A 27,081-nucleotide genomic window follows, 5' to 3' on the forward strand; every position below is an offset into this window, starting at 1 on the left:
TCTAGATTGGTAAATTCAATGTGGTGCCAACAATTCTAAGTTCGACTATTCTAAATTCAAGAATTTTTTTCTTTTTAATTTCCAACATTATTAGAATTTTTAGTCATTAGACTACTAAAAAAACTCGAAAAAGAAATTCTTCGTCCACAAATATATCGGATGCGAAATTAGAATTCTAATGAGTTTTATTAAATGGTTTGCGATTTCTTTTATAAAAAAAAAATGAAAAAGAAGTACTTGAAATAATTTATAAAAAAAATAGTATATATTAATTTCCTACGTTTAGCTCCACCGTTTAATCTTTTAATTCAACAAGATTCAAACCCTAACCCCGCAATTACAATTTTAAATCACTGTCACTTTGTAAGTCATAGATTCCAGTGTTTAAATTCATCATAGCATCATCATATTAGGGTTTTGAAAAATCAATTTGGAAGAAATTTGAAACCCTAGATTGCATAAATCCATGTCGATTTGATGATGTTTTAACCGCTCGCTGCTTCCATCGATGTCGATCATCAGCGACGCGCTCCGGCAAGCGTTTATGCCAAAGCGCGAGTACGAGAGTCTCAGGGAAGAAGAAAAAGCATGGAGCAAGCTTCAGAGACCGGTGACAGTTACTTTTGTCGCCGGAATCTGGCTTGCAATCATCGTTTCCACGGTTATCAGTTTGAATATAGTGTTTCCCGGTAGCGATGGGAAGAGACCGTTATGTGTTGATCGAAGTCTTCAAACGGTACAATTAGGAATGAAAGGTGACTCTGAATCTGATCTGTTTCCCAGTGCTTTTTATCTTACGGATCAAGAAATTGTTGATTATTATTGGATGGTTGTGTTCATTCCGTCGTTCATAGTTTTCGCGCTTTCCAGTGTTTATCTCATTGCTGGTAAGAAAATTAATTTCAATGTTGCTTTTGATGAGTTTTTTTGTCTGATTATTATTGCCAATAGAAAGAATGCTAATTTTGCTGTTCATTTTCATACATTAGTAGTGAAATAATCATAGCTTGTATGTAGAACTATGAAGCACGGACACAGACACGACACTCACACCGATAATAATTTGAGAAAATAACATAATTCATTGAAATTATAGTGTAGGTGGTGTCAGACACACATCTAATCTGAGGAGTGTCAGTGCTTAATAGAGGTAGAATAATGCATGACCCGTTAGGGACTATTTATTATATAGTTTAGATACTAAATTGGAGATAGAGTGATAGTTTGGGGACTAAATTGATGGTTTGTTCATATAATAATTGAGGCAATATCATGGGTAACAGCTCTTTAGAGACACAGGATCTTTTGGCATTGAAGAAATTTCAGGAGTAGGCTGCTAGAAAATGGGAAGAATTGAACTGTAGATAATAATCCTTTCACGGTGGAATTGTGATTCATAATTGCTGTTAAATTTTAACTCACTTTTGGGGCGATGAAAAATTAAATCCTTAGTCCATACATCGCAGCTAAAAGGAAAAAACTATGAATTAGAAGTTTAGAAAGCCTAATATGATGATTGTTAATTTCGATAAAAAATTAAGAGAGAGAAATAACAGGCTTTCTTTACGTGATGCAAGTTGAATTGATAAATGACTGTGATGCTTAGAATGGAAATTGTTTTTATTTCTCCGTAAACTTGTATAGTTTATGACTGTTGGAATATGTAGACAATCTATAGTTATAGATGTAGTTGTTTGTTGTATGTTCGATATCAGCAACAGAAGTATGCGATTGTTCTCTTTATAAATTTGAATCTAATCTAAGATTTCTATCATTCTAGAGGAGTACTATTAAAGAAGTCGACCACTTGATGCTTTTCTGGAGTTCTTCCTAGCATTTTTTTTTTTTGTAATTTTCATCACTTGATTATTTCTAGATGAGAATTGAGAAGGGAGAGTGTCGACTCTTTCAAGTAGAGCAATGCTACATTCTCAAATCTTTGATTTACAACTTTGCACACCCATCCAGCCTGCTTCATCCAAATCAAATAATTTTTCATTTTCAACTTAAGATAAGCAATCAACACAGCTGCACAAATTTGTCAATTCAAGAGTTGCACAAATGCAATTCAAGAGTTTCTGTTTATCATTTGTACTTTCAGTACAATTCCCAGACATTGTTGGAATTCCCGATGATAGGACAGATCCAACCACATATTTTCCTTTCACAGATTCACTAAATAATGTGATTCTAAGATTGCTGGCCACATAATTATGTTATGGAATACTATTTTAATCTATAGCTTAAGTTTTTGCCGGAAGTAATCCTTTTATTTTTGTGTCATCTTGAATTGATAATCTTGAACATATTGGATGGTTTGCAGGGACAACAACTAAGAGCATATTTGGATATTAGTTTACAAATGATGGGTTTATATAAAAGGAAATCATTTTTTATTTTGCCAAACGGACTGGAAATTAAGGGGTTAACTGTAATCCAAACATTTATTAAAAGAGTGATTTTCTATTCTCTATACTTTGTGTCTCATCTTGATCCAGAACTTGTTTTTTACTGTACTATACAGCCTATTTTAGTAACACCTCTCTTCTTTGGTCATGTAGTATTATTTGATTGTTTATAAATCACATGCCGTATAAACAACTATTTCATGTTCCTGGTATATTATCTTTAACTAGAATTTAATCTTGTTCTTTTGGTGTGAAAGTGACTCGTCAGCTTCATTCGAAAAGCTTTATGCCATAATTATGGAGAATATCTTGTTGACTTTGCTTGATGGTTTTATATTATATTATTTTGTAGGTATCGCTGTAGCTTATTCTGCTCCAACAAGGAATGGATGCTTGAAGGTGGTTGACAATAATTATTGTGCCTCAAGGCGCGGTATGATTCCTCTGCTGCCTGATATTTCCATTTCTGTCTTTCTGTGCACTTTCAATTATGGCATAACTTTTCATTTAACACTGGAGAATTTTATGGGCTCAATTAATTGAAGTTTTACATTTGGATATCCTGCAGGTGGTGTTCGCTGTCTATCCATCTTGAATCTTATCTTTGCCATCATCTTTGGTATTCTTGCCTTGTTTCTTGGTTCAAGTCTCTTGACATTCACGAGCAAGAGCAACTGTTCTACACCTTTGTTTTGGTGCTATGAAGTTACATCTTGGGGACTGGTTATTCTATACGGTGGCACTGCCTTCTTCCTAAGGAGAAAAGCAGCTGTGATTCTTGATGAAGGGCACTTTGGTGGTCGAAATCTAGGGCTTGAAATGCTGGAAACAAATCCCCTAGAAGTCACACCAGAGGTGGAAAGGCGTGTCACTGAAGGGTTTAAAGCATGGATGGGTTCATCCCTTCTTTCTTCTGATGAAGAAGATGAACCTGACAGTTATGAGGAGGCACCTCATTTAACACATACTAACTCAAACAGGCAAAGACTCTGAACTCGATAAATTCAGTCCTAAGAGCTTGGCGCCGTCCTTTTTCAAGACTTTCATGCCTTGAAGAATGTTATGATGGATCAAATTCAGGTTTGTACAAAAATGTTTTCACATGTATCATACAACAATAACAATTACAAATGTTGATTAATGGAGTATGGACTTGGTGCTCCTTTGAACTAAGGATTTCACCTCATATCGACATATCCCCATATTTTGATTAATGGAGTATGGACTTTGTGCAAATATAAGATTCAAGATGGATGAATCCATTAACAAGGGGATGTTCGAATGCAATACAGATGTTAGGTTTCACCAAAATATTAGGAATGTGACTAGTATTGGATGTTGTTTGTGGGAGTCTTGGGGGGTTTTGTGAAGACTCGCACAACTTGATTTGGTATTTTGTTAAATGAGATATGACTTTCATTTGTGTCGTGTAATGAACTCGAGAACAAGACCTCAACAGTGTGATCTTTTTAGGCTTGATTTTCAACGGGTAAATGAGGCTATAAACAACACTCACAAGACTTAGGGTGCGTTTCATTTGATGAAAAATGTAAGATTGGATGAGACAACTTTAATAGTACTTTTTTATTTTATTTAAAAATTGTGTTTAGAACTGGACAAAATAGAGATAAAAGTCTAGAAAAAAGTGAAATATGTCCTCTCTCTTTCTCCCCTCATCTCTCATCTCTCATCTCTCTTATATCTTATATATCCTCTCTCAAAGAAATTAGATTAAAGAAAAAGAAAATAGAGGATAAAAGAAAGCGACAAATCTCACATGTGGGTGAGTGATAGTTCAACAGTAGTATATGTTTCTAAGTTAGGGTTTTGATGAAGTAGTTTGTTATGTTAATAAACTAAAATGCTGTAAAAAATATATGATTAACAAATAAGGAAAATTGTTGGCATTGTACTTTTATTTTTTGGAAAAACAAATGCACACAAGTTGTGCGAAATTCACAACACCAATGCAAGTTAAAATACAATGCAGCAGCCACCAATACATTTGCTAAAGACCTTCGGTTCGACCAGTATCTAATGCAACAAGCTAGGGAACAATGCTAACTACTTATCTAATATAATCTCGTGATTGATTGTATACGTTCAGGTTGTTGCTCGTCCCATGTTTTCATTCCGACAAATGATGAGAGATACCCGTTTGGATTAGCTTATTTTTTAGCTTATGCAAACAGCTTATGCAATATAAATTGGGTTTCATGTTATTTTATAAGTTCACACTAGTAAAAATTATATTTTTATAAACTATTTTATCATAAACTATCTTGACAAACTTATAATAATACATAAAAAATACATAAGTTCAAAAATAAGTTAATTCAAACGGATTGTATTTCTTAGCTTTCGATTTCTTGTTCAATTTTTAACCTGTATGATATTATTATGATCCCACAATGGTTTGTAATGGTAAATCTAACCATTTTTTTTATACATAAATCTAACCATATTTCTAAAACTTAACATTTGCACGCAAATTATAAAGATCCCCAAATATAGTTTTGCCTGTATTATAAAAAGAAGTCCAATTATGTTAATTAGTTCATAGGCAATATATAGAAGTTCATATACATGTAACTTACGTTATTAATTTTTATTGTTGACTAGTTTTTTTTTAACCCTTATGTATAAAATGTGATATCTTTACTAACTTAACCATATTTTTTTTGTTGATAAAATGATATTTTAGGAATCTATTAAAATTGCAGCATCATAAATGATACGATTGAATGTATATGTAAAAATATTTTAAAATACAAATTTTTTTTTGAGAAACGTATGATTTATTAAATTTATTTAAATAAAACAAGATATTTGTAAATAAAAAATAAAAAAATTATGGGATTGTTTGATTCCATTATCAAAAACAGTTTTTTAGTTTTTATAAATTAAAAATTAAAAATTAAAAAACTTGATTGATAATTGTTCTGGTCAAAAAACAAAGGGGGTTGTATTATTGATTAAATGGTTTGATTACACTTGGTTCAATCCCAACAACCCTGGGAGTTTTATAAGTCAGATGATGATCCTTTGACAAATGAAAGTATGAAGCTATTTATAGACCGCTTAGTCTTCTTCTCCAAGCTAAGATTCCTTAAAATCCGGTCTTTAACGTCTTCTTCGGTGATGCAGCGTAAAAATAGGGATGGTAACCTTGGTCTCCAAGCTATGGCGGTTGAGGGAAGTTGGTTTCTTCCTTCTCAAGTCAGTCTGTTAACGCATGGAAGGAGAAGATATTTATAATAATACAGAGTCCAACCTTCGGGCGTTGTCACATGATTGTTGATCACGCCTTGGCCATGTGTCGCCTAGTGGGTGTTTAGGGCTTGCTGGATTTGGGCCTATCATCCTTCTTATATTAATTGGGCTTGCTGGATATGTTTCTAAGCCCATTGCCCGGTCCACAGCCCCCCAAGCACGAAGTCCATAGGAGTGAAGTGCTTGAATATGATTCGAATTTTCCCTCTAAAACTTGTGGCGCGAGATAAATCTCGTCACGTTCTTTCCCACTTTCTGGTGCACGTTCTTATATATCTATCAACTGTCTCTCCACTTGCTGCTGCCACGATGAGACTTTCTTCTATAAAATGAAGCATTCGATGATAGGATTAACTCATCATTTCTCATTTGCTCACTTAAAAGGTCCTCTTTCTACAGTATGTCTCCCAAAAATCCTCCCTTTGAATGTGGTCAGTCCCCCGCTTCTCCCGTCATTAAGCGGCTCCGGCGTATGTTGACCCTAAGAACGGAGGACCTAATGGACGATTTTGGTGAGTTCTCAGAATTCGTCAAAGAGCTGAATGATTATTGCTGGAGGTTGACCAAGGAAGAGAAGCGTTTTCTTGACAGTGTGTTGCGTCTGGAGAAAGAGTTGAAGGATAATGCCTCCTTTGTGATTGCTGTGGAAAACGTTAAGGAGTGCCATACCGAAGTTACTGAAGCCGTCGACAGCCAGATAGAGATCACGAAAGAGACCATGGGTGTGCAGGAGGAGATCTTGGGTATATGCTTCAATGAGGAGCGAAGGGTAGATGATCGTTTGGCGATGTTGAACAAAGAGATGAAGCCACTCTTGAAGAGGAAGAGGGCTCTTCAGGGTGAGATTAGGGATGATGTCACTAAGTTAATTTCCAGACGTCATTCTCTGGTAGACCTTTTGGACAAGCAGGGCGAGCTGAAGGAAGATCTGAAACCCGTTGAAGAGAACATGGTGAAGGCGAAGAGGGTGAAACGGGCATTGGAGGAAATGCATCGTATCGCCGTCGCTGACGCTGATGAATTAGGAACTTCTACCATGCCGTGATGTGTTTACTTGCTCGCCCTTTTTATGTCTTTTTTCCTATGTTTGTAATTTGCTTCTGTACTTTGGGACCTTTGTTATTTTCATTTCGTATTTTTGCTTCCGTTGTATTTCCTTTGAATTTTAAGCAATTTCCTTTCCTTATGTGCTGTTCTTCCATTTCTTTTGGTATCACCTCCCTTTGCAGTCTTTAATAACTAAAATGGGTCAAATTTTGACTCCTTGGAAACGTAAGAACGACATTTTTCGAGACAGTCAAACCAAAGTGGTTGCGACCGTCCAAGCATTAATTAGGACCATTAATAACGATGCTAGGGTTAAACATAATCGGCTATAAATACCAACCGTTAAACTCACCCGTTTATCAACTTGTTCTAAGTCCTTACGATGGAAAGGAAAAATACCAGGAAGCCCATCGCTGAGAAGCCTCATTCTCAGCGAAGGAAGACAAAGGTGGAAATAACCACTTCGAATTCCACCCGTTCCCGAAGGGCTAAAGGGGTCAAAAAGGTGGAGGTTATCGTTCTTTCCTCTGATACTTCTGATTCTGACAGCGCTGATGGGGATTACGTTTCGTTTCTGGAGACGTATGTTCCTCCCGAGCTTTCTTCTCGTGCTTCTTCGTCGGGTGAAGAAGATGGATCCCGGATCACCGTGGAATCCAAGGTGACGCTTCCTGAGCCTGTGCAGAAGGATTCAGAATCTGAGTGATAGGACTTTTAGGACTAGTTTTTTTTTTTTGTAACTTGGTTTCCCCTCGTTATACCTTTATTTTCCGCCATTAATAAAGATTCCTTTTCCTGTTTTGAACTGAATGTGTTGTTTTTATATTTCGCTTTTGCCTTGGTCTTGAATTCTCCCCTTTGGGCGCTGCCCCTGTTATCTTTGTTCCGCCTTAAAAGGCGAGTTTCACTTGCTTTTGGCGAGATACTTGTTCCTGGCGAGACCGTTCCTTTAAAGGCGTTATTATTAATTATCTGACGATAAATCTTCTATAATTTATTCTCGAGATACGCGCTTTTGACACGTATGTGATCCGACGACGCGTGTGATATTACTTGTTTCAACTCCTGAACTTCAATCAGACGAAAAGGTTACCCCTTTATAAGTAGCATTTCCGTTTCTTTTTCCCTTTACTTATTTCTCCTCGCGAATCAGTATTCCCTATCACCTACCCTTCTCCAATCCTCCAGCAAGCCTTCGTTCAACGCTTCGTGTCAGGACGCTTCCAGTTTCTTGCTCCAAGCTTTGTCAATTTCTTAAGGTATTTTACTTTTATACCTTACTCCTTTTCGCTAATTTGATCCTGCCCTAGGTACGAACCCTAATAATCTCTCTGATTAGAGAATAGAATGGTTATTTTGAGGGAACTAGATGACAATGAGGGGAGGGTTCCTATTTCTTCTCCTAGTTATCTCGAATGGGCGCAACAAGTTCGCGCCCACTATACTAGGGCTAACGGCGTTCTTAATAGCCGAGGGTTTTACTCGGAATTATGGGGTTTTGATGTTGGGAGTAGTAGTAGTGACAGTGATAGTGATAGTAGTAGTAGTGATAGTGGTAATGACAGTGATTGCGTCATAATCTCGCCTTCCTCTTTCACAGGAAAGCGGAAGAATCCTTGCCTCGATCTGGTTGTTGCTGGTTATACTCCCGTTACCATGGAAGTCTCCTCAAAGTATACCAGCATGGAGATGGTGAGAAGCTTTAGGAAAGCCGTCAAACTTTCCGACCATTCTCATGAAGAATCAATTATAACCGAACCTGTCAGCGAGAATGAGTTTGTAACAACTAGGAATGACACCCCGCCTGCTTATTTTTATCTTTATACCAATGTAATCCAACCTCTTAACATCTGGCTTCCCTTTACTGCCTTTGAGGCGGAGATGTTGAGAGTTATCAATGTCGCCCCTACCCAGCTTCATCCTAACAGTTGGGCCTTCATAAAAGCCTTTGAGGTGATGTGTTTAGGTTTTAACCTGGATCCCTCTATTGGTGTTTTCTTCTCCTTTTATCAGATAAAAAACTTAAAGCTCCACTCTTTTGTTTCTATTAGTAGTCAACCTAATCGTCGTCTCCTCAGTTTATATGCTTCTAATTTTAAGAACTTTAAAGACTCCTTCCTTCGGGTTCGCTGTGGCGATCAGCTCCCGGATTTGATGTATGATGAAGTAGAAGATCCTCTATTTCCCTTCTACTGGACCGATAACCCTAGGCTTATCAAGGGAGCCGTCTTTGAGGCCTTGAGTGATTTTGAACAAGATACCGTCAACTTCCTTGATTCCTATGCTCTCATGGATACCGCTGACATTCTTAGGTGTGAGGGTAATAGTAAAGCCTTGGAAGAGTATTTGCGTAAGTAATAAATTTGTATTTTTCTTCATTTGTTTAATGTTGATCTCGCCTTATTGCTAACTTGTGTTTCTTTGCCTTCCTTGTTTTTGTAGAGAGAATGAGAACTATCTCGAATGAGGAGAGACTAGCATTTCTGGCTAAAGCTCGCCAGCAGAAAGTCAATCCCGTCGTTGCTGTGAGCGACCCGTTGAAGCAGCTACAAGTGGAGGAAGCTGCTACAAAAGAAGGGCGAAGTAAGAAGAAGCATGATGGGCGGATCCGTGTCGAGATCCCGGGGAAAACAGCTTCTGGAGCAAAGGAAACCGAGGGTGTCGCTCCTCCTCCTCCCAAAAAGCAGAGGGTTGAGAGTACCACTCAAACTGCCAAGGACGCTACCAAAGGCAAAGGCGTGGCTTCCAGTTCTTCTCAGCCTTCCTCCGAAGACGCCCATGCTGCTGCTTCCCTTTCTTGGAGCTCTTTTGATCCTCTGGAGTTTATTGAGAGAGGAGTGACCATGGTGGGTGACATGACTCGCTTCACCAACACCTCAACAGAAGACTTGAGGAAGAAGGCTCTGGAGTACGAAGTCAAGGGTACTCTTCTCAATTACTTGCTGACAAACCGCCAGGAGCAAGAGGTTCTAGAGGCGAAGCGAAAAGTGAAGACCGTTGATGATAATCTTGCTGACATTGAGAAGAGGTATTCTGAGACCAAAGCGAAGCTGGAGGATGACATTCAAAAGCTGAAGAAAGAACAGGAAGTCGAGGCGGAGAAGCTGAAGAAAGAGTATGAGGAGAAGCTGGCCAAGATTAAGGAAAGCTACGCTGCTTCTGAGACCAAGCTCAAGGAGAATGCTGCTGCTCAGGACGAGAAGATTTCTAAACTTTCCAAGGAGAGGGATGAGGCGGTATTTTCTACGGGGACTTTGGGCGAGGAGAAGGCTAGGTTGGAGAATGATGTCACGGAGCTTCAACTCTATGCCGCCAGCCAGTACGATGAAGGCTTCTCCTTTGCCGTTGAGCAAATCAAGCTTCTTTTCCCAGATCTCGATGCCAAGCGCCTAGGCGAAGCTGATGCGATGAATCAGATTATTGATGGAAAACTTGTCCCTTACGCTCCTCCACAGTGAATGCTTTACTCTTTTGTTGTAATGTTGTAATGGATTTAATCTTGCCCTTCTGTGGCTTTTGTAACTATTTTGTATGCCCTCTTGTGGCCTGAACATCTTGCCCTTTATTGGGTCTTTTGTTAATTTCTTCATTTGTTTGAATTCCTTTCTTTATACTTTTGATATTACATTATGCGGTAACGCCTTCTATCATTCTTGCCTTGAAAACTCTCGCCCTTACACCTGCGATGTCTTAGACACTTTTAAAATTGATTATGAATCGTTTGAGGATAACTTTATACCTGTTGCCTTTTTGGCGATTGTAGCTGGTATGGCGATATGTCGCCTCGTTTCGCTGCATGACGAGCGATTTGGTTGTGTCCTTCTTGCTTTTAGAATCATATGACTTGACGTTATGGTGAATCGCCTTGTTTTGACTGTGTGTAAGCTTTTCCTGTTGGTGGTGTTGATAATCTTGCCTTTCTTCGCTGTATATTTTCTGTTTCTGACGCCCCCTACGGGTGACGCCAAGGCCTCTCAACCCTGATTTATTTTCTGTTTCTGACGCCCCCTACGGGTGACGCCAAGGCCTCTCAACCCTGATTTATTTTATGTTTCTGACGCCCCCTACGGGTGACGCCAAGGCCTCTCAACCCTGATTTATTTTTTGTTTCTGACGCCCCCTACGGGTGACGCCAAGGCCTCTCAACCCTGATTTATTTTCTGTTTCTGACGCCCCCTACGGGTGACGCCAAGGCCTCTCAACCCTGATTTATTTTCTTTTTTATTCAGAGCCCGTAACTTAATCAGGTTGACCTTGATTGACGTAAATATTTTGACTGTGAAAGAAAACATGTGTAATAAAAACTACTAAAATTTTGAAATTCAATGAGCCTCGATAAAAACCCCAGTTTGCACAGGGGAAAAGAGTGTCTCACTGTTTTTATTTATTAATGAAAATGGTTCTTATACATCATTAAAATAGTGCTGAAAAGGAATGAATTTACTTATTCTTCCACCCGTGGCGTGATGCTCCGTAACTAACTGTAGTAGAACTTCAAGTTTGCTATGTTCCACGTCCTGGGGAGGGTCCTTCCTTCCATAGTTTCTAAACGATATGCTCCTACTTCAAAGGCTTCTTGCACACGAAAAGGGCCTTCCCAGTTTGCCGCAAACTTCCCTCCTTTATCCTTTCCCATGGGTCTTTTCAACACTAGATCGCCTTCTTGAAAACTTCTTTGTCTGACTCTAGTGTTATAACGCCTAGCGGCTCTTTGCTTTATGGCGAATTCTCTGAAATGTGCTCTCTCCCTTCTTTCCTCGATCATGTCTAGATTCTCTTCCAAAGCTCTATTGTTCTCTTCTTGCGTTATAGTTTCTCTGCGCCAACTGGGAGGATTTATCTCCACCGGGATCATTGCGTCTGAACCATAGACCATTGTAAATGGCGCTTCTCCTGTTGATGATTGGGGGGTAGTGTGATACGACCAAAGAATGGGCGAGATGTGGGCTACCCATGCCTCGCCTTTGCTAGCTAGCCTCCTTTTCAATCCCCTTAATATAACCTTATTCGCTGATTCCGCCTGTCCATTAGCTTGTGGGTGTTCCACCGATATGAAGGTATTTTTTATTCCCTTGTTTCGACAGAACTCCACGACTCTTTCACTGGCGAACTGAGTGCCGTTATCGGATACAATATATTTGGGCAAACCGAACCTGCAAATGATTTTCTTCCAATAAAAAATTTTGACCTGTTCCGCCGAGATACTAGATACTGGTTCTGCTTCTATCCACTTTGTGAAATAATCCACGGCGACGATGATCCATCGCGCTTGTTTATACCCAACCGGAAATGGACCAACAATATCCACCCCCCACATGAAAAAAGGCCATGGGGATAATACTGACTTCAATGGCTCCCCTGGTACGTGATGCAAATTGGCATGTCTTTGGCATTTATCGCAGTTTCTCACATACATGGCGGTATCATCATGTATATCCGGCCAGTAAAAACCTGCTCTTAATATTTTTCCTGCTAAAGCCCTTGAACCGATATGGCTGCCACACGAACCCTCATGTACTTCAGACATAATGTGTTTTGCTTCTTCATTACTAACGCATAGAAGGAGGGGGGATGCAAATCCCCTTTTGTATAGCCTATCTCCTACCATAGAATACCATGCCGCCATCTTTTTCAATTTGAACGCCTTTTCCTTTTCTTTTGGGAGTTCATCCTTTTGGAGGTATCGGATAATGGGCGATCTCCAATCTTCCTCCTCTATCACCATCATCAAATCTTCTCCGCCAATGCTGGGAGTTTTGATCGTTTCTTGGATAACGGTTCTATGGCTCCCCGGTTTTTTTTGTGCTCGCCAGTTTTGATAGTAGATCTGCTCTCATGTTTTGTTCGCGAGGAACATAAACTAATTCGAACGAGTCAAAGTGTTTAGCTAGACTTTGCACTCCCTCCACGTATTTGATTAACTGTGGCTCTTTCGTTTGAAACTTTCCTGACACTTGGTTGGTTACCAGTTGGGAATCACTCATGGCTTTCAACTCCTTCACTTCCATGTCTTTTGCTAACTTCATTCCCGCTATCAAGGCTTCGTATTCAGCTTGGTTGTTGCTGGCTTTGAAGGCGAAACGTAATGATTGTTCTATCATAACGTCGTATGGTCCTTCCAACACTACTCCGGCTCCACTTCCCCGTACGTTGGAGGCTCCGTCTACTGAGAGGGTCCAAGGCGCAGCTTTCTCAGTTGTTGGCGGGGTAGACATTTCTAATACAAAGTCGGCCAGTCTTTGCGATTTGATGGCCCCTCTGGGTGAGAAAGTGATATCAAATTCTGACAATTCGACGGACCATGCTACCATCCTTCCTGCTAGGTCTGGCTTTTTGAGGACGTTCTTGATAGGGTAATCTGTTCTAACAACTATCTTGTGGCTTTGAAAGTATTGTCTTAATTTTCTAGCTGTGACAACCACCGCAAGAGATAACCTCTCTATCCTCTGATATCTTGTTTCTGCTCCTCTAAGGGTTCTGCTTACAAAATATATAGGCTTTTCTTCGCCCTCTACTTCCTGAACTAGAGCTGAACTTAAGGCTCTATCTGAAACTGCAAGATAAAGGTAAAGGGTATTACCTGGTAATGGGCGCGTCAAGATGGGCGGCGATGCTAAGAATTCCTTTAGTTGTCTGAAGGCTTCTTCACATTCGGGCGTCCAGGAGAATCTTTCATTTTTCCTAAGAGATGCGAAGAAGGGGAAACCTTTTTCGCCCGCGCATGATAAGAATCTGGATAATGCCGCTATTCTGCCTGTCAATGTTTGGACCTCTTTCACGGATGTAGGGCTTCTCATGTCTATGATGGCTTGACATTTTTCTGGATTGGCTTCTATTCCTCTGCTGGTGAGCATGAAACCTAGGAATTTTCCTGCTTGCACCCCGAAGGAACATTTCGCTGGGTTTAACCTCATGTTATACTTTCTTACTGATCCCAGGATGTCCAAAAGATCTTCGTCATGGCGATTTTCTTCGGAAGTTTTTACTACCATGTCGTCAATGTACACCTCTAGGTTCTTTCCTATTTGCTCAGAGAAGACCCTGTCCATCAACCTTTGGTATGTTGCTCCCGCATTCTTCAACCCAAAAGGCATGACGTTGTAAAAATAATTGCAGGTATTTGACATAAAGGCTGTATGGCAGGCGTCGGTAGGGTTCATCTTTATTTGATTATACCCGGAGTAGGCGTCCATGAAGCTCAACATCTTGCACCCTGAAGCGCCATCAATCAACCTGTCTATGTTGGGCAAAGGATATGGGTCTTTAGGATATGCCTTGTTTAGATCCGTGAAATCCACGCACATTCTCCATTTTCCGTTGGCTTTTTTTACCATGACGACATTTGCCAACCACGAGGGGTATTTTATTTCTTCAATGAATTCAGCCTCCTTTAGTTTCTCTACTTCCTCCGCTATTGCAGCTCGCCTTTCCTCCCCAACCTTTCTTTTTCTTTGGGAGACTGGTTTTGTGCTGGGCGATATTGACAGTTTATGTGTTATTACCCCTTCATCTATCCCTGGCATGTTTGAGGGTTTCCACGCAAATAGATCAGCGTTATCTTTCAGGATTTTGATGATTCTTCTTCTCTCCTGGTCGGGTAACGCCGTTCCTAGACTGGTTGTCTGGTGCGGGTGATCGCCGATTTGGACTTGCTCCAGGTCTTCTATAGGGCTCACCCTTCTATCTTGAAATTCTTCCCTTGGATCCATGTCTGAATTTTCAATGATGTTTATGCCACCCGGGACTGTGGCTTGTCTTCTTTCGGATACTCCACTTGCAATGGAGGTTCTATGTCTTATCTTTAGGCTGGACTCGTAACATTTTTTGGCGAGTATCTGATCGCCTCTAACTGTTCCTACTTCTCCGTTATCGAGAGGGTATTTAATTGCTAGGTATAGGGTGGACATGGCCGCCCCTAAGGTGTTGAAAGCAGGTCTTCCTATGATAATGTTGTAGGAGGTGAACGGAGTTTTGACTACCAAATATCGCACTTTGATGGTCTTGGCGTTACTCCCCTCTCCGAAGGTAGTGAGTAATGAGGCGTAGCCCATTACGTCTACTTGTTCTCCGGAAAACCCAACTAGAGCTCCCGCGTATGGCTGCAATTGCTCCTCCGCTAATTGCATGGCCTTGAAAGCTTCCCAGTACATAATATCTGCTGAACTTCCTGAGTCAATCAGTACTCTCTTTACATCGCAGTTCAGGATCTGGACTTGTATTACTAAAGGGTCATCGTCATGGGGCGCTACCTCCAGGCCATCCCTTGCAGTGAATGCCAAATCCGGAACGTCGAGTGGTTGGGGTTGTCTCACGAGATATATCTCTGAGATGGCTCGGCGCACATATCTTTTCCTTGCTGAGCTTGACTCACCTCCTCCTGAGAATCCCCCCGCTATTGTATTCACAGAGATCCTCTCCTTTGGAGGCTCTTTACTTGGCCCCGGAGTATCTCGTGGCTCTTGTCTAGGGATTTTTGGCACGACGACCCGGCCTTGCGCTGCATCGTCAATGAACCTCCGGAGGTGTCCGCTTTTAATCAGTTCTTCGATCAAATCTCTTAGGCGGAAGCACTTTTCCGTAGAATGACCTCTGCACCTGTGGTAGGCGCACCAGGCGTTGTCGTTGAGCCCCAAGGGGATATTGTTGGCTCTTTTTGGGGGGAGGTTTGCCAAACCACTGGCCAGAATTTCGTTTAACACGTACACTTTTGAAGCATTTAATGGCGTAAACTCTTCATCAGCAGGGTGATTCCTGAACTCTTTCCTTGGCGGTTGTTGGTAGGGCTTACCAGGGTGCCTTTGCCATGTGTTTCCTTGATGACTTCCCGTTTTTGGTCGCGGGTGTTCTGGCGCTCTAGTAGCACGGCCCACATATTCCCTCTCCTTGGCGTCTCTTTGCCTTTTCTCGGCGTTACTTTCTTCGCCCTTTATGTAACACTCCGCTCTCTTGTTTACCTCCTGCATTGATGAGGCTGGTTTTTGGGCTAAGGATTCGTTGAAATGTCCTGCTTTTAGCCCATTGTGGAAGGCCGCCACGAACATCTCCTGGTTTGGATTTGAGACCTTAATGGTGGCCTCGCTAAATCTGGCTAGAAAACTGCGCAACGATTCGCCGTGGTTTTGGCGAATGGAGAAAAGGCTAGTTGATGTGACTTTCACGTGTTTCGATCCGGCGAACTGGTGAATGAATTTTTTATGAAAATCAGCATAACTTTCTATTGAATTCCTTGGAAGGTTCATGTACCAACGTAAGGCTACATCCTTGAAGGTACCGGCTAGTAATTTACATTTCAGATGCTCCGGAGCATTGATTATGGCAGTTTGTGTTCCAATTGCCATCAGATGCTCTCGAGGGTCAGTTTTTCCGTCAAAGGTAGGAAGGTGAGGAACCTTAATTGCTTCCAAGACTTGGGTGTCCCGTAAGTGCTGTGCCAGAGGCTGTACGTCCATGACGCTCTCTCCTTCGTCCTCCTCTGAAATCATTTTCGCTTTTTCTTTCTCATGTGTTCTTTCGGCTTCGATGGCCACAATCTGGGTCTGTAAGCGCCGTATTTCTACGACGGCGGCTTGCAAGGTGTTAACGCTAGAATTATCGTTATTTCCGTGTTCTCCAGCCATGTGGAAATGTTTGACTTTTCGTCTAGTTTGTGTGTGGTAGGCTGGGATCAAATGATTTTACCGCAGCCCCACGGTGGGCGCCAAAATGTTTTGGTCAAAAAACAAAGGGGGTTGTATTATTGATTAAATGGTGTGATTACACTTGGTTCAATCCCAACAACTAGGGTTGGGAATAGGCCAGGCGGCCTACAGGGGCCTTCGGCCTGGCCTATATAAGCCTGGCCTGGCCTGGTTATTAAAAATGTCAGGCTTAGGCCTTGAAAACGGCCTGTTTACATAAATAAGCCAGGCTTAGGCTTCTAAAAAGGCCTACGAAGCCTGATAGGCCGGCCTGTTTATAATAATTATTATTTATATAATATTATTATTTATATCTTATAAAAAAATATTATTTATATAAATATTGTTAGCTTTTAATTATTGCGACTTTTCGTAATCGTATTTGTTATTTGATTAGTTTTTAATTATTGTGTTAATTATATTATTAGCTTTTTCTTAATGTTGTAGAAATTATAAAAATTTAAATGTGAACTTTTTAAGGCCTGTTTAGCCTATTTAAAAAAATTATATAGAGAAGTTTTAATGTAACACAGGCTTTTAAACAGGCTACAAGGTCAGGCCAGGCTTTTAAAAGGCTCAGGCCAGGCCAAAAAAAATATCATTTGATAGGCCACATGCCAGGCTTAGGCCTGAAAAAAAATCGTAGGCCAGGCTCAGGCCTGTCAAGGCCTGGCCTGGCCTGGCCTGTTCCCAACCCTACCAACAACCCTGGGAGTTTTATAAGTCAGATGATGATCCTTTGACAAATGAAAGTATGAAGCTATTTATAGACCGCTTAGTCTTCTTCTCCAAGCTAAGATTCCTTAAAATCCGGTCTTTAACGTCTTCTTCGGTGATGCAGCGTAAAAATAGGGATGGTAACCTTGGTCTCCAAGCTATGGCGGTTGAGGGAAGTTGGTTTCTTCCTTCTCAAGTCAGTCTGTTAACGCAGGGAAGGAGAAGATATTTATAATAATACAGAGTCCAACCTTCGGGCGTTGTCACATGATTGTTGATCACGCCTTGGCCATGTGTCACCTAGTGGGTGTTTAGGGCTTGCTGGATTTGGGCCTATCATCCTTCTTATATTAATTGGGCTTGCTGGATATGTTTCTAAGCCCATTGCCCGGTCCAATAATCTAATTTTACAAAAACTGTTTTCTGTTTATTAGTTTTTAAAACTAAAAAAGCAAAATGTAACATCCCAAACTGCTTTAAGGATGACCGACTGACCCCACAAACCAACACGAGTCTTTTCAACGTGCTTTGTCCTTACTCGCACACTTTCCGGGAAACTTCCCAAAAGGTCACCCATCCAAAGACTACTCAAAGTTAAGCACGCTTAACTGTGGAGTTCTTATCGAATGAGCTACCGAAAAGAAGATGCATCTTGTTGGTATAGGTAGTACCCATCAATCCTTATAAGCCTTCCTTCCACCATGCAATCTGAAACCTGCACAACCTCAAGATCCCTCTCATTCCGATGTGATTCGTTTTTGCCATTGAGTGTATGAATGACCAGATCGATGTCATCTAGAGGGGAGTTGATGATAGCCAATTCATCTGCAATTGCTTTGACATTGTTGAGATACTCAGAGACAGGACTTGCTCCTTTGTTGAGTCTGGAGAGTCTTTCTTTGAGATGCATAATACGTGAACGGGTCTTGCTAGCAAATTTTTTTTTGGAGAACCTCCCATGCTTGTTGTGATGTTTTCACGTTGCCTAGGGCAGTGATAATGCTAGGATCCACTGATGTGATAATATCATGCAAGATAAGTCGATATTGCCTAGTCCAAAAATTGAAATTTGGATCAGTTTTGAGAGGACACTTTGTTGTGCCATCAATGTAGCCAGTGAGATCATATCCAATGAACAAAGCATTCATTTGAACACGTTAGGCCGGATAGTTTTGGCTCGTCAGTTTGAGCGAGTGGTGGGTCTGAAGTGTAACAGCCAGAGCCCCCATCTTAGACGGTCCCGGCACTGCCACCTCACGATCTTCTCCACCCCCCTCACTATTGGAGTTTTTGCCTTCCGTGGGAATCGAACCATGTACCTGTTGACAGTGGTATATTAACACAATGAAGTGATATTTTTACACTCCAACACAATGAATCCAATTAGCAATCTAGGACTTGGATTAGATCCTGAATGGGTTCTTAACTAACAGGTTTACGAATGGTTTGGATTGTATATAGAAAATGTGCGCTCACAAACTTGAATCTACAAGCTATGATACAAACAAAAAGGGAAAATATGCTTGAATTATAAATTGAGTTCATACATCGTTCGAGATTCTACAGCCTGTGCTAAGAAGTGTATCCTATTGCTGTTTTTGTGTGTGTAAGAGTGCGGATGTATTTCTGTTTTAGGCAGTGTATTTCTCTCTCGGAAATAAACTCCCTAAAACAGTCTAAGATTTCTCTATTTATAGAGCTCGAGAAATATCTTCGGCGACTGCTTCGTAGTGGCCGGGTTCTTCGATCTCCACGATCTCCACTCCCCACGATGAGGCCACGTTCACGAAACTGTTCCCGCTTAGACTTGATTTGAATTTAAATCTTGAATTTTGGTGGGAACACTTCTCTTGGCGCTCTTTGATCAGTCTTCTCGAATCTTGACTTGATGCGTGACTCGAAGCTTGTGATGTATCACTCGAAGCTTGCTTTTATTCGAAGTCTATCACAGTTCGAAGCCATCAGTAGCTTTCGAATCCTTCGTACGAATTTTCGGATAACAGTACCCTGGGATAAAGTACATGTTCAATCCATTCCCACTACCAATTGAGCTCAATTGGTAGTGGGAATGGATTGAACATGTACTTTATCCCCATGATACATGGTTCGATTCTCACGGAAGGCAAAAACTACACTAGTGAGGGAGGTGGAGAAGATCGTGAGGTGGCAGTGTCGGGACCGCCTAAGATGGGTCCCTGGGCTATTTTTTTTTTGTAAAAAAAGAATGGTCTCACATAAAGTATTAGGGCTCATTATTTTTCCTATTAAGCAAAAATAAAAATCAACCATGAAATATTAATCATCATATAGAAGTTACAAGCAAGAACATTTCACGGTGAAGAACCATAAAACTGAAATCACTTAAATAAAAATGGATCTACCTGATAGTGATGATGCACGAAGAACGATGATGCAATGATGTGGTGCGATGTGAACACCGGGGATTGAGATGAATAAATTGTGTTCTTTCATTCATATTATCATAACATCCTAAACTAAGGGTCTGTTTGGTTCGGGGGTTTTGGAGGGGAGGGGAGGGGAGGTGAGAGGATATTTTAAATTAATTGTGTTTGGTTCAATTTTTAGGAGGGGAGGGGAGGTGAGAGGAGGTGAGCAAAATACCTCCAAATCCCAATTTTTGCTTCCCCCCAAATTGGGGGGATTTGGAGGGGAGGGGAGGGAAGGAGAAAGATATTATTACCATTTTAATTATTTTGACATAATTGTCCTCATAATTATTTTAAAATGCCTAAATTATCCATTTTTTAGTTCTAATTTTTTTTTCAAACTTTTCTTTTATTGTTACGCATGTCTTTTTATATTCATAAACTGTTGTGCTAATTTTTTTTGTATTACATTGTTATCTTGTAAAGTTCATATAATTTTTTGAATCAACGTTGTTATTTTTTTTTATAGAAAATCAACGTTGTTACTTACTTTTTACCTGCATCATATTAGTTAGTATTTATATGCACTATTATATTTTTTAAAATATCATTAAGTTTGTTACGTTATAACTTATAATATACAAAAGTTTTTTTTTTTTTTTTACAATATTAGTATTAGTACAAGATCTTTATACTTATAAATAAATATTACTTTTTTGTACAATATTAGTATTAGTACAAGGTTTTTTTTGTTAATAATTATCAAAAAATTCTTTTAAATATATTTATAGGTAATTTAAACTTATAAATATTATTTTTGGGTTAGATCAATCATAAAAATTGAGAAAATATTGTGGATATATAGGTTAATTCGCACCAAGTAGCTATAAAATTGTCAGACTACATGAAAATTATAAGGATAAAAAAGTAAATTAGTTTTAAAATCTCTCCCCTCCCCCTCTTGAACCAAACATATATCTAATTAAAATCCCTCACCTCCCCTCCCCTTCCTTCTTTTGAACCAAACATATGTGTAAGTACAAATTTCACCTCCCCTCCCCTCACTTCCCTTCCCCTTCATTAAAATACCTCCCCTCCCCTCCCCCTATGTTGAACCAAACAGACCAAGTTCGGGCATAACCTATTCCAAATCAAGTTTAAACACTTCTTAGGGAGTAATGTAGCCAAGCACATGATAACTATAATGTCGCAATGATGCATTTTGTGATACCTTCATATTCTCCCAATTCATTGAAAATTTTCAAAAATCAGTAACAATCTAACAATAATAAAAACTTAGAATCCTCAATTACACAGTAAACCATCAATTTTAGAGTATGTTTTGATAATTGGTATCAGTTGTGATAAGTTCTTGTTGATACACGTGATTCATTATGTTGCGAAGGAGAAGATTGTGCGACAATGTGAACGAGATATTCGCTACTGGGGGAACATGAGACCCCTGATGTGTTGAGTTAATGGCTTGTGGGAGAAGCCATCATGTGGCTTAGTAATGGACTGAAATTCATGATATTTGGACCGCTTGTATTGGGTCTTCCCCAGTCTAGAATACCCTGCGACCATAACTTGGGGTGACAAGTGAAGATCTCGTATCTTCGCCAATTCGCCGCAACAATTTCTTTCTCAATTTTTCAGTGGGTGAAACGACGACGCAGTGCTTCCTCTGGTATTTTTTTTTTTACTTCTACTACTATCTACTACTAATATAATATAATAAAATCAATTACTATATATCATGTTTACTTTGTCCTCACTAGTTTTAATAATATTCAAAATCTTCTACCCTTCTATGTAATTTTACTATGATAATCATATATGCATAGAAATAGGGAAAAAACAATAACTTTATAAATAAATAAAAAAAAGGAATAGAAAGAATAAGCAACGTAGATAGGGAAAATAAAATTCAATTCAATCTTAGTGATTTACTATACTAAAAAACAAATACAATCTATTTGATCTCGTTTATATTAATTGAAGAGTAATCAGAAAATAAAATTTATATTAATTGAAGAGTAAAAATTTGATTGATAATATAAAAATTTAATGTTTAAATACACTTTTTTATTCTCTATTTTACTTGTGAAACATAATTTTAGTCATTCTTTTCAAAATTTGGGTTTTTTATTCCCTATTTTTGCACCAATTTCAAATTTGAAGGGAGAAGACCAATAATTATCACTTGAATTTTTCTAGTAACACCCCAAAAATATCCAGTTACACCCAAATCAATTTAACAATTTATCATAATATCAAAATTGCCCTTATTTCTATAATTTTTTTCAAAACCCTTTTTCAATCTTCACCTCTCTCCCACACAAACATTCATGGGGAATTGGAGATGGAGATGTGACCAAACTTTATAAAAGATTAAACATTAAATCACAAGTTGTTTCATGCATAGTTGAATTTCTGCAGTTTTAGATAGATCCTACGTTTCATTTTGTCTAGTGTCTACAAATGGTACGTGAACTAAGTTCATGTTGGTATCGTTCAAAATTTTAAATTTAGACTGTACCTTAACTAAATTGACGTGTGACTATGCAAATTTAATTTACGTATAGCAATGTCAATGTAAATTCAATTCACGTATAACCCAAAGTGAAGATGATTTTATCTATATCAATAAAGGTACGAACCTGCATATTTTAGAAGAAACATAAGTTTTGCAAATTAAACAGAAATTATACAATTTTGAATTTTGTAGGTGACAATAGTTCGTGATTTGTCTAGATTGGATTTTCATGAGATTCATTTGAAGAAAGAGGGTAATGATGTAGGTAACATTTATTACTGTTAATTTGATTTTAGCCATTTTTATTTCATGATATTTGTAAATGTAAAAAATGAAGCAATGTAAATGTAAGAAAGCGATGAACATGTGAAGCCTGGGGAAGAGAATGGGAGAGGAAGAGTACGCAACATGGGTTTATGGGAAAAAAGGGGTTGTTTTGAAAATTTAATTTATAACAGGGGTATTTGGGTCATTTTAGGATGCAACTAGATTATTAAGAAGTGTTACTAGCAAAAATCTTATCACTTTTGTGACAAATAATTACCATTTATTGGACAGAGAATCGCCAATTTTTTGTTAAAAAAAAAAATTACCATTTATTATCCAAAATCTTATTTAGACCAAAATACCAACAACTTGTGAAATTGGCATAGTTAAAACAATGGATAAAAATTGATAATAAATTGATTCAAATGGTAATAGTTTTGGACTCATTAAACAAGTTTTTGTTTTTAGGGTTAAATATGTTCTTAGTTCCTTTAAATATATTAACTTTTATTTTTAGTCCATCTAAAATTTTTCTTTGAATTTTAGTCCCTCTAAAATTTCAGTTTTTAATTTTAGTCCCTGCTTTTTTTCAAAAGTTCATGTTTCATGTTCTAACTGACCTTTTTTGAAAACATATAATTATTAAGACCTTAAAATATCATTAGTTTGATTATTTAGCTATTTAATATTTAATTTAACAATTTAATCTTTAATTTGAAGTTATAGATAAATTAACAAAAATTGAAGAATAAATAGTTAAATTATTAAACTAATTGTGTTTTAAGATCTTAATAATGATATGTTTTCAAAAAAAATCATTTAGAACGTGATACGTAAACTTTTGAAAAAAAGGAGGGACTAAAATTAAAAATTGAAAATTTAGAGGGATTAAAATTCGAAGAAATTTTTTAGAGGGACTAAAAATGAAACTTGATATATTTAGAAGGACTAAAAACATATTTAACCCTTGTTTTTAATGACAAAGATAAATATATAAATATAACAAAAAAATAGCAGTACAAACAAGAGAAACATCAACATAATAAAAACAAACAAGTATACTAGAAATACACTCCACCAAAACTACAAAAACACATGACTACAAACACCTGAACTAAGACACCTGATAAAGGGGAGACAAAAGAAGAAGAGAAGAGCGACAAACAACAGGTCAATCACCACCAAGAAACAACATGACTCACAACCAGCAGCCCACATACCGCTATCGGCTCCAACACAAGATCGGTTGTACCTCCCACTTATAGAAGGAGCAGCGTTACCAGGGTTTTTAGCAAGATACCACTTACATGATGAAAGTTTCACCTTATCCACCAAAGATTCAACAGAAACAGTTCATCTCGCAAAGATGACATGATTCTGAGAGTTCCAGATAACCTAAACAGTAGCATGTCAAATTAATAACCACCATAACATATTTTTCCTACCCATCCCAAAACCTAGAAAACCTTGGAAAACACTACTAATACTTATGGGAGACACAAACTAAAAGTCCAACCACCTAAAGATAAAGTACCAAACAAGAAAAATAGAAACACAATTAACGAGAAGGTGATTAACCGCTTCCATTGAAGCTCCACAAAAACCACATAAGACATCACCAGGATCTTTGATCACCCTACACTTGAGAATAATTTACCTATTAAACAAGTGACTAAAGGATTTTTGACTTATATAAAAAATCCGATTAACAATAACTATTTATTGGACTCATCCTCACCATAGTTCGTGACGATGGCAAACTTCATACTTACATATAACATGCAAACAAAACAAAAATACTAATAGATAAATATATTTTTTTTTGTCAAGTAGCCTAGTGGCTAGAAAATCCACATTAATGGTGAATAAGTGGAATGTTCGGGTTCAAACCCAGGTTCCTGCGCATACAGTGCGATGTCCCTGCTAACTAAGCTAGACTCACATGGACAGATAAATAATATATTTAACTTATAATTAAATTAATTATAAAAATTTATTGATTTAACCAAAGGTTTAAAAACCGAACAACTCATTGAAGTGGAGAGAAGACCCGGTTCAAGTTTGATGTGGTTCAACCTTGGTTCACGGTCGGATTGGTCCGACCGTCCAGTCCAGTTTTCAGAACCGTTGATCTGTACATAAACCCTTCAGAAATGTTATTTGAACATTTGTCTTTTAACAAAAATACAACATCTAAGGGTAAAGTTGTAATTTTCTCATGTCAATAAGGGCAGGTTTGTAGTTTTCAGAACCCTTCTTGTTTTTTTGTTGACGGGAACAACACCTTAACCGTCGGCCACCGCTCTAATCTTCACCTTCTCCGATCGTTCTCTCACCGGAGACCCTCTCGTTTATCTCCCGATCTCCGACGTCGACCGACGCCACCGCCACCGCCACCGCCATCACCTTATAATATAGATGTTGTATATTTGTTAGAAGAGAAATGTTGAAATAACTTATATTTTTGCAACTTTTGCAATTCTCCAATCCAACAAGGTACTTTCCCATTTTCTTATCACTGTTCCCATTTTTATTTTTTTTCTTTATTGTGTTTGCAATTTAGTGTAGCTATGAATCGCACCTTTTTATTTTCTTATGTTTGCTTCATACTTTCTAGTTTCGCCTCTATCATAATTATCAAACATAAATCCCATTTTGTGTGTTTGTTTTGATTTACTACTTATTTTGTTTCTGTTGTTCCTTTTTGCAATTTAGTGTATCCATGAAAAGAAAAAAGGATTCAATTCCCTCTCCAAGGGTTAGCCAAAGATGCAATAAAGCAAAAGGGAAAGTTGTTGATGAGACACAAAATCATCAACTTTGCCCTTACTTTGCTAATATTCCATCTCACCTCACTGTGCAAATTTTGCTTCAACTTCCGATTAAGTCTCTTCTCATTTGTAGATGTGTGTGCAAAATGTGGAAAACACTCATTTCAGAACCACATTTTGCTAAATCGCACTTTCAGAAAACACCCGTTAGTCTCATGATTCGGACAAACGACCATAGACGAGTGTCAAGTACCTTATACCTTCTTGAGTGCGAGCCTGAAAAGTTTGAGATTGGAAGTGACAATCATGTGAAGCTTGAGCCTATTTTCAAGCTTCCTCTTCGTGATGCCAATTCATTTGGGGAGAAACGAAACCAAATAAAGAATAAATCTAAATGCCCTCTCCTCAGTAAGAATAATTTGTGTAGAGAAAGCCTTTATATTGCTAGCAAACCAGACCTTGATAAGTTTGGTATTGTGAATTCTTGCAATGGCTTGCTTTGTTTGTGTGATCCATCTAATGGAAACCCTTTAGTAATTTGCAACCCAGTCACTGGGGAGTTCATAAGACTTCCTGAAACTACTACAACTCCTACGTTAAACACAACTCGAGTAACAAGGCAACAACGACAAACTGCACTTGGTTTCCTACCTAAAACTAATGAATATAAGGTGATAAAAATGTTGATTAGTAATCATGTCAATGACTGTGAGAGTGTGATCCTTGAGATAAACACACTTGGAACACCATCATGGAGAAATGTTGAAGCGGATTCTCAAGTTTCTATTCCATTGCTTAAGTATCCCACTTGTGTGAATGGTGCACTTCATTGGATCGGATTTGAGGGTGGATTTGCGGGTCGGCAAAGGTCTATATTGTGTTTCTGTCTAGAAAGTGAGAGGTTTCAATCATTTCCTTCTCCTCCGCAGGTGTTTGGAAATCATAATAATAGAACTCGTGGTAACACCAAGATTACTATGGGAGAATTAAAGGGATTTCTTTACATTTGTGACTCGACCTTTTTCACTGATGTTACAATGTGGGTTATGAATGAATATGGCAATGGAGAATCGTGGACTAAGCTGTACAACATTGATCCATTAGTCAGTTCTTTTGGGAGTCCCGATCCGTCACGTTATCTGTCACATTATGGTTTATGTTTTCCAATAAAACACTTTGAAGAAGGTGCTGCCGTATTGTTATATCATCCTTGCAATTGGTTTATCTACTATGAACCTGAGAAATATGGATTCAAAGTTTTTCAAATTCATGGGTCTGCTCCAAATTTTGTTGAAATAATTCCACATATTCCAAGTCTAATCTCATTGAAGCATGTCGTAAAAGGAGACAACATTGAGGTGCAGAATATCCACTCAAGGTAAGAATGTAGCTTCTAATATTTTATTATTATTGGGTAATTGAATCTAATGATGCTCCCTTAAAAATCATAGTAATACTAATTATTAATTTTAATCATAAGACGAGTATTCAAAGAGACATATGTGATGTTTCCCCAATCAATTGCTTTTATTTACAACTTATATATTTACGGTGTTGCTTATATTTATTATAATTTTAGTTCTTTTTCATTATCTAATATCTACCGCCTTTAATTATATCCCTGGTTCTTACAATTAATGGAGAAAAAAAAATCATGTGGACACAATCTTTCGTTACTAATTACATCTTAGAATTTATTTTGTATACTTTCCGTTTTGATGGAGAATGAGAAAAAGGACAGTTGTCGTTGTTGACTTGTTGTAATGCCAGTTTTTTTGGATCTTCTTTTGTTGTTCAGTAGTAAATAGTTTATCGAGACTATTCCATCCTCTGCAATTCACAGTTTTAACTAATATTACTCAATCATTGTTCCCTAATATTGTTTTAATTTACATAGGTGTGCAAAGTTTAAATTGCATGAAGAAAATGAAGCTCTTTCATTGTCTCAACCGATTGATGGAGACTTAGAAAGTCTACGTTCATTATTTTATTATGACA

General features: G+C 38.3%; 3 protein-coding genes across 4 annotated transcripts in view; 2 read left to right on the forward strand and 1 right to left on the reverse strand.

Annotated features, from left to right (window-relative positions):
* The first annotated feature begins 282 nt into the window (after positions 1–282).
* On the forward strand, positions 283–4,078 carry LOC123898804. The gene is made up of 3 exons (XM_045949819.1): positions 283–887; positions 2,761–2,841; positions 2,977–4,078. The coding sequence occupies exons 1-3, from the start codon at positions 509–511 to the stop codon at positions 3,399–3,401; spliced, it is 885 nt and encodes a 294-aa protein (XP_045805775.1). The 5' UTR covers positions 283–508; the 3' UTR covers positions 3,402–4,078.
* An 8,483-nt stretch (positions 4,079–12,561) lies between these two features.
* LOC123893748 lies at positions 12,562–16,345 on the reverse strand. The gene is made up of 4 exons (XM_045943549.1): positions 15,791–16,345; positions 13,905–15,685; positions 12,695–13,769; positions 12,562–12,588 (listed from the first exon to the last, which is right to left on the reverse strand). The coding sequence occupies exons 1-4, from the start codon at positions 16,343–16,345 to the stop codon at positions 12,562–12,564; spliced, it is 3,438 nt and encodes a 1,145-aa protein (XP_045799505.1).
* Positions 16,346–24,505: 8,160 nt separating this feature from the next.
* Positions 24,506–27,081, forward strand: part of LOC123899468 (F-box/kelch-repeat protein At3g06240-like) — a 3,145-nt gene continuing 569 nt past the window's right edge. For both annotated transcript variants that reach the window (XR_006805639.1, XM_045950601.1), the window contains exons 1-3: positions 24,506–24,808; positions 25,028–26,461; positions 26,981–27,081. Coding sequence is in view for 1 of the 2 variants with exons in the window: in XM_045950601.1 (XP_045806557.1) it covers positions 25,035–26,461; positions 26,981–27,081 (1,528 nt within the window). In the remaining variant the exon portion in view is untranslated. The remainder of the gene's footprint in view (positions 24,809–25,027; positions 26,462–26,980) is intronic.

The sequence above is a fragment of the Trifolium pratense genome, linkage group LG7 (assembly GCF_020283565.1).
Source record: "Trifolium pratense cultivar HEN17-A07 linkage group LG7, ARS_RC_1.1, whole genome shotgun sequence".
Classification (NCBI taxonomy): domain Eukaryota; kingdom Viridiplantae; phylum Streptophyta; class Magnoliopsida; order Fabales; family Fabaceae; genus Trifolium; species Trifolium pratense.

Coding starts and splice junctions, on each gene's coding strand:
- LOC123898804 (XM_045949819.1), top strand. CDS start 509: ATGTCGATCATCAGCGACGCGCTCCGGCAAGCGTTTATGCCAAAGCGC. Junction 888..2,760: donor CAGTGTTTATCTCATTGCTG/GTAAGAAAATTA, acceptor ATTATTTTGTAG/GTATCGCTGTAGCTTATTCT. Junction 2,842..2,976: donor TTATTGTGCCTCAAGGCGCG/GTATGATTCCTC, acceptor GATATCCTGCAG/GTGGTGTTCGCTGTCTATCC.
- LOC123893748 (XM_045943549.1), bottom strand. CDS start 16,345: ATGGCTGGAGAACACGGAAATAACGATAATTCTAGCGTTAACACCTTG. Junction 13,770..13,904: donor TTCATGGACGCCTACTCCGG/GTATAATCAAAT, acceptor GTTGATGGACAG/GGTCTTCTCTGAGCAAATAG. Junction 12,589..12,694: donor CCATGAGTGATTCCCAACTG/GTAACCAACCAA, acceptor CGTTCGAATTAG/TTTATGTTCCTCGCGAACAA.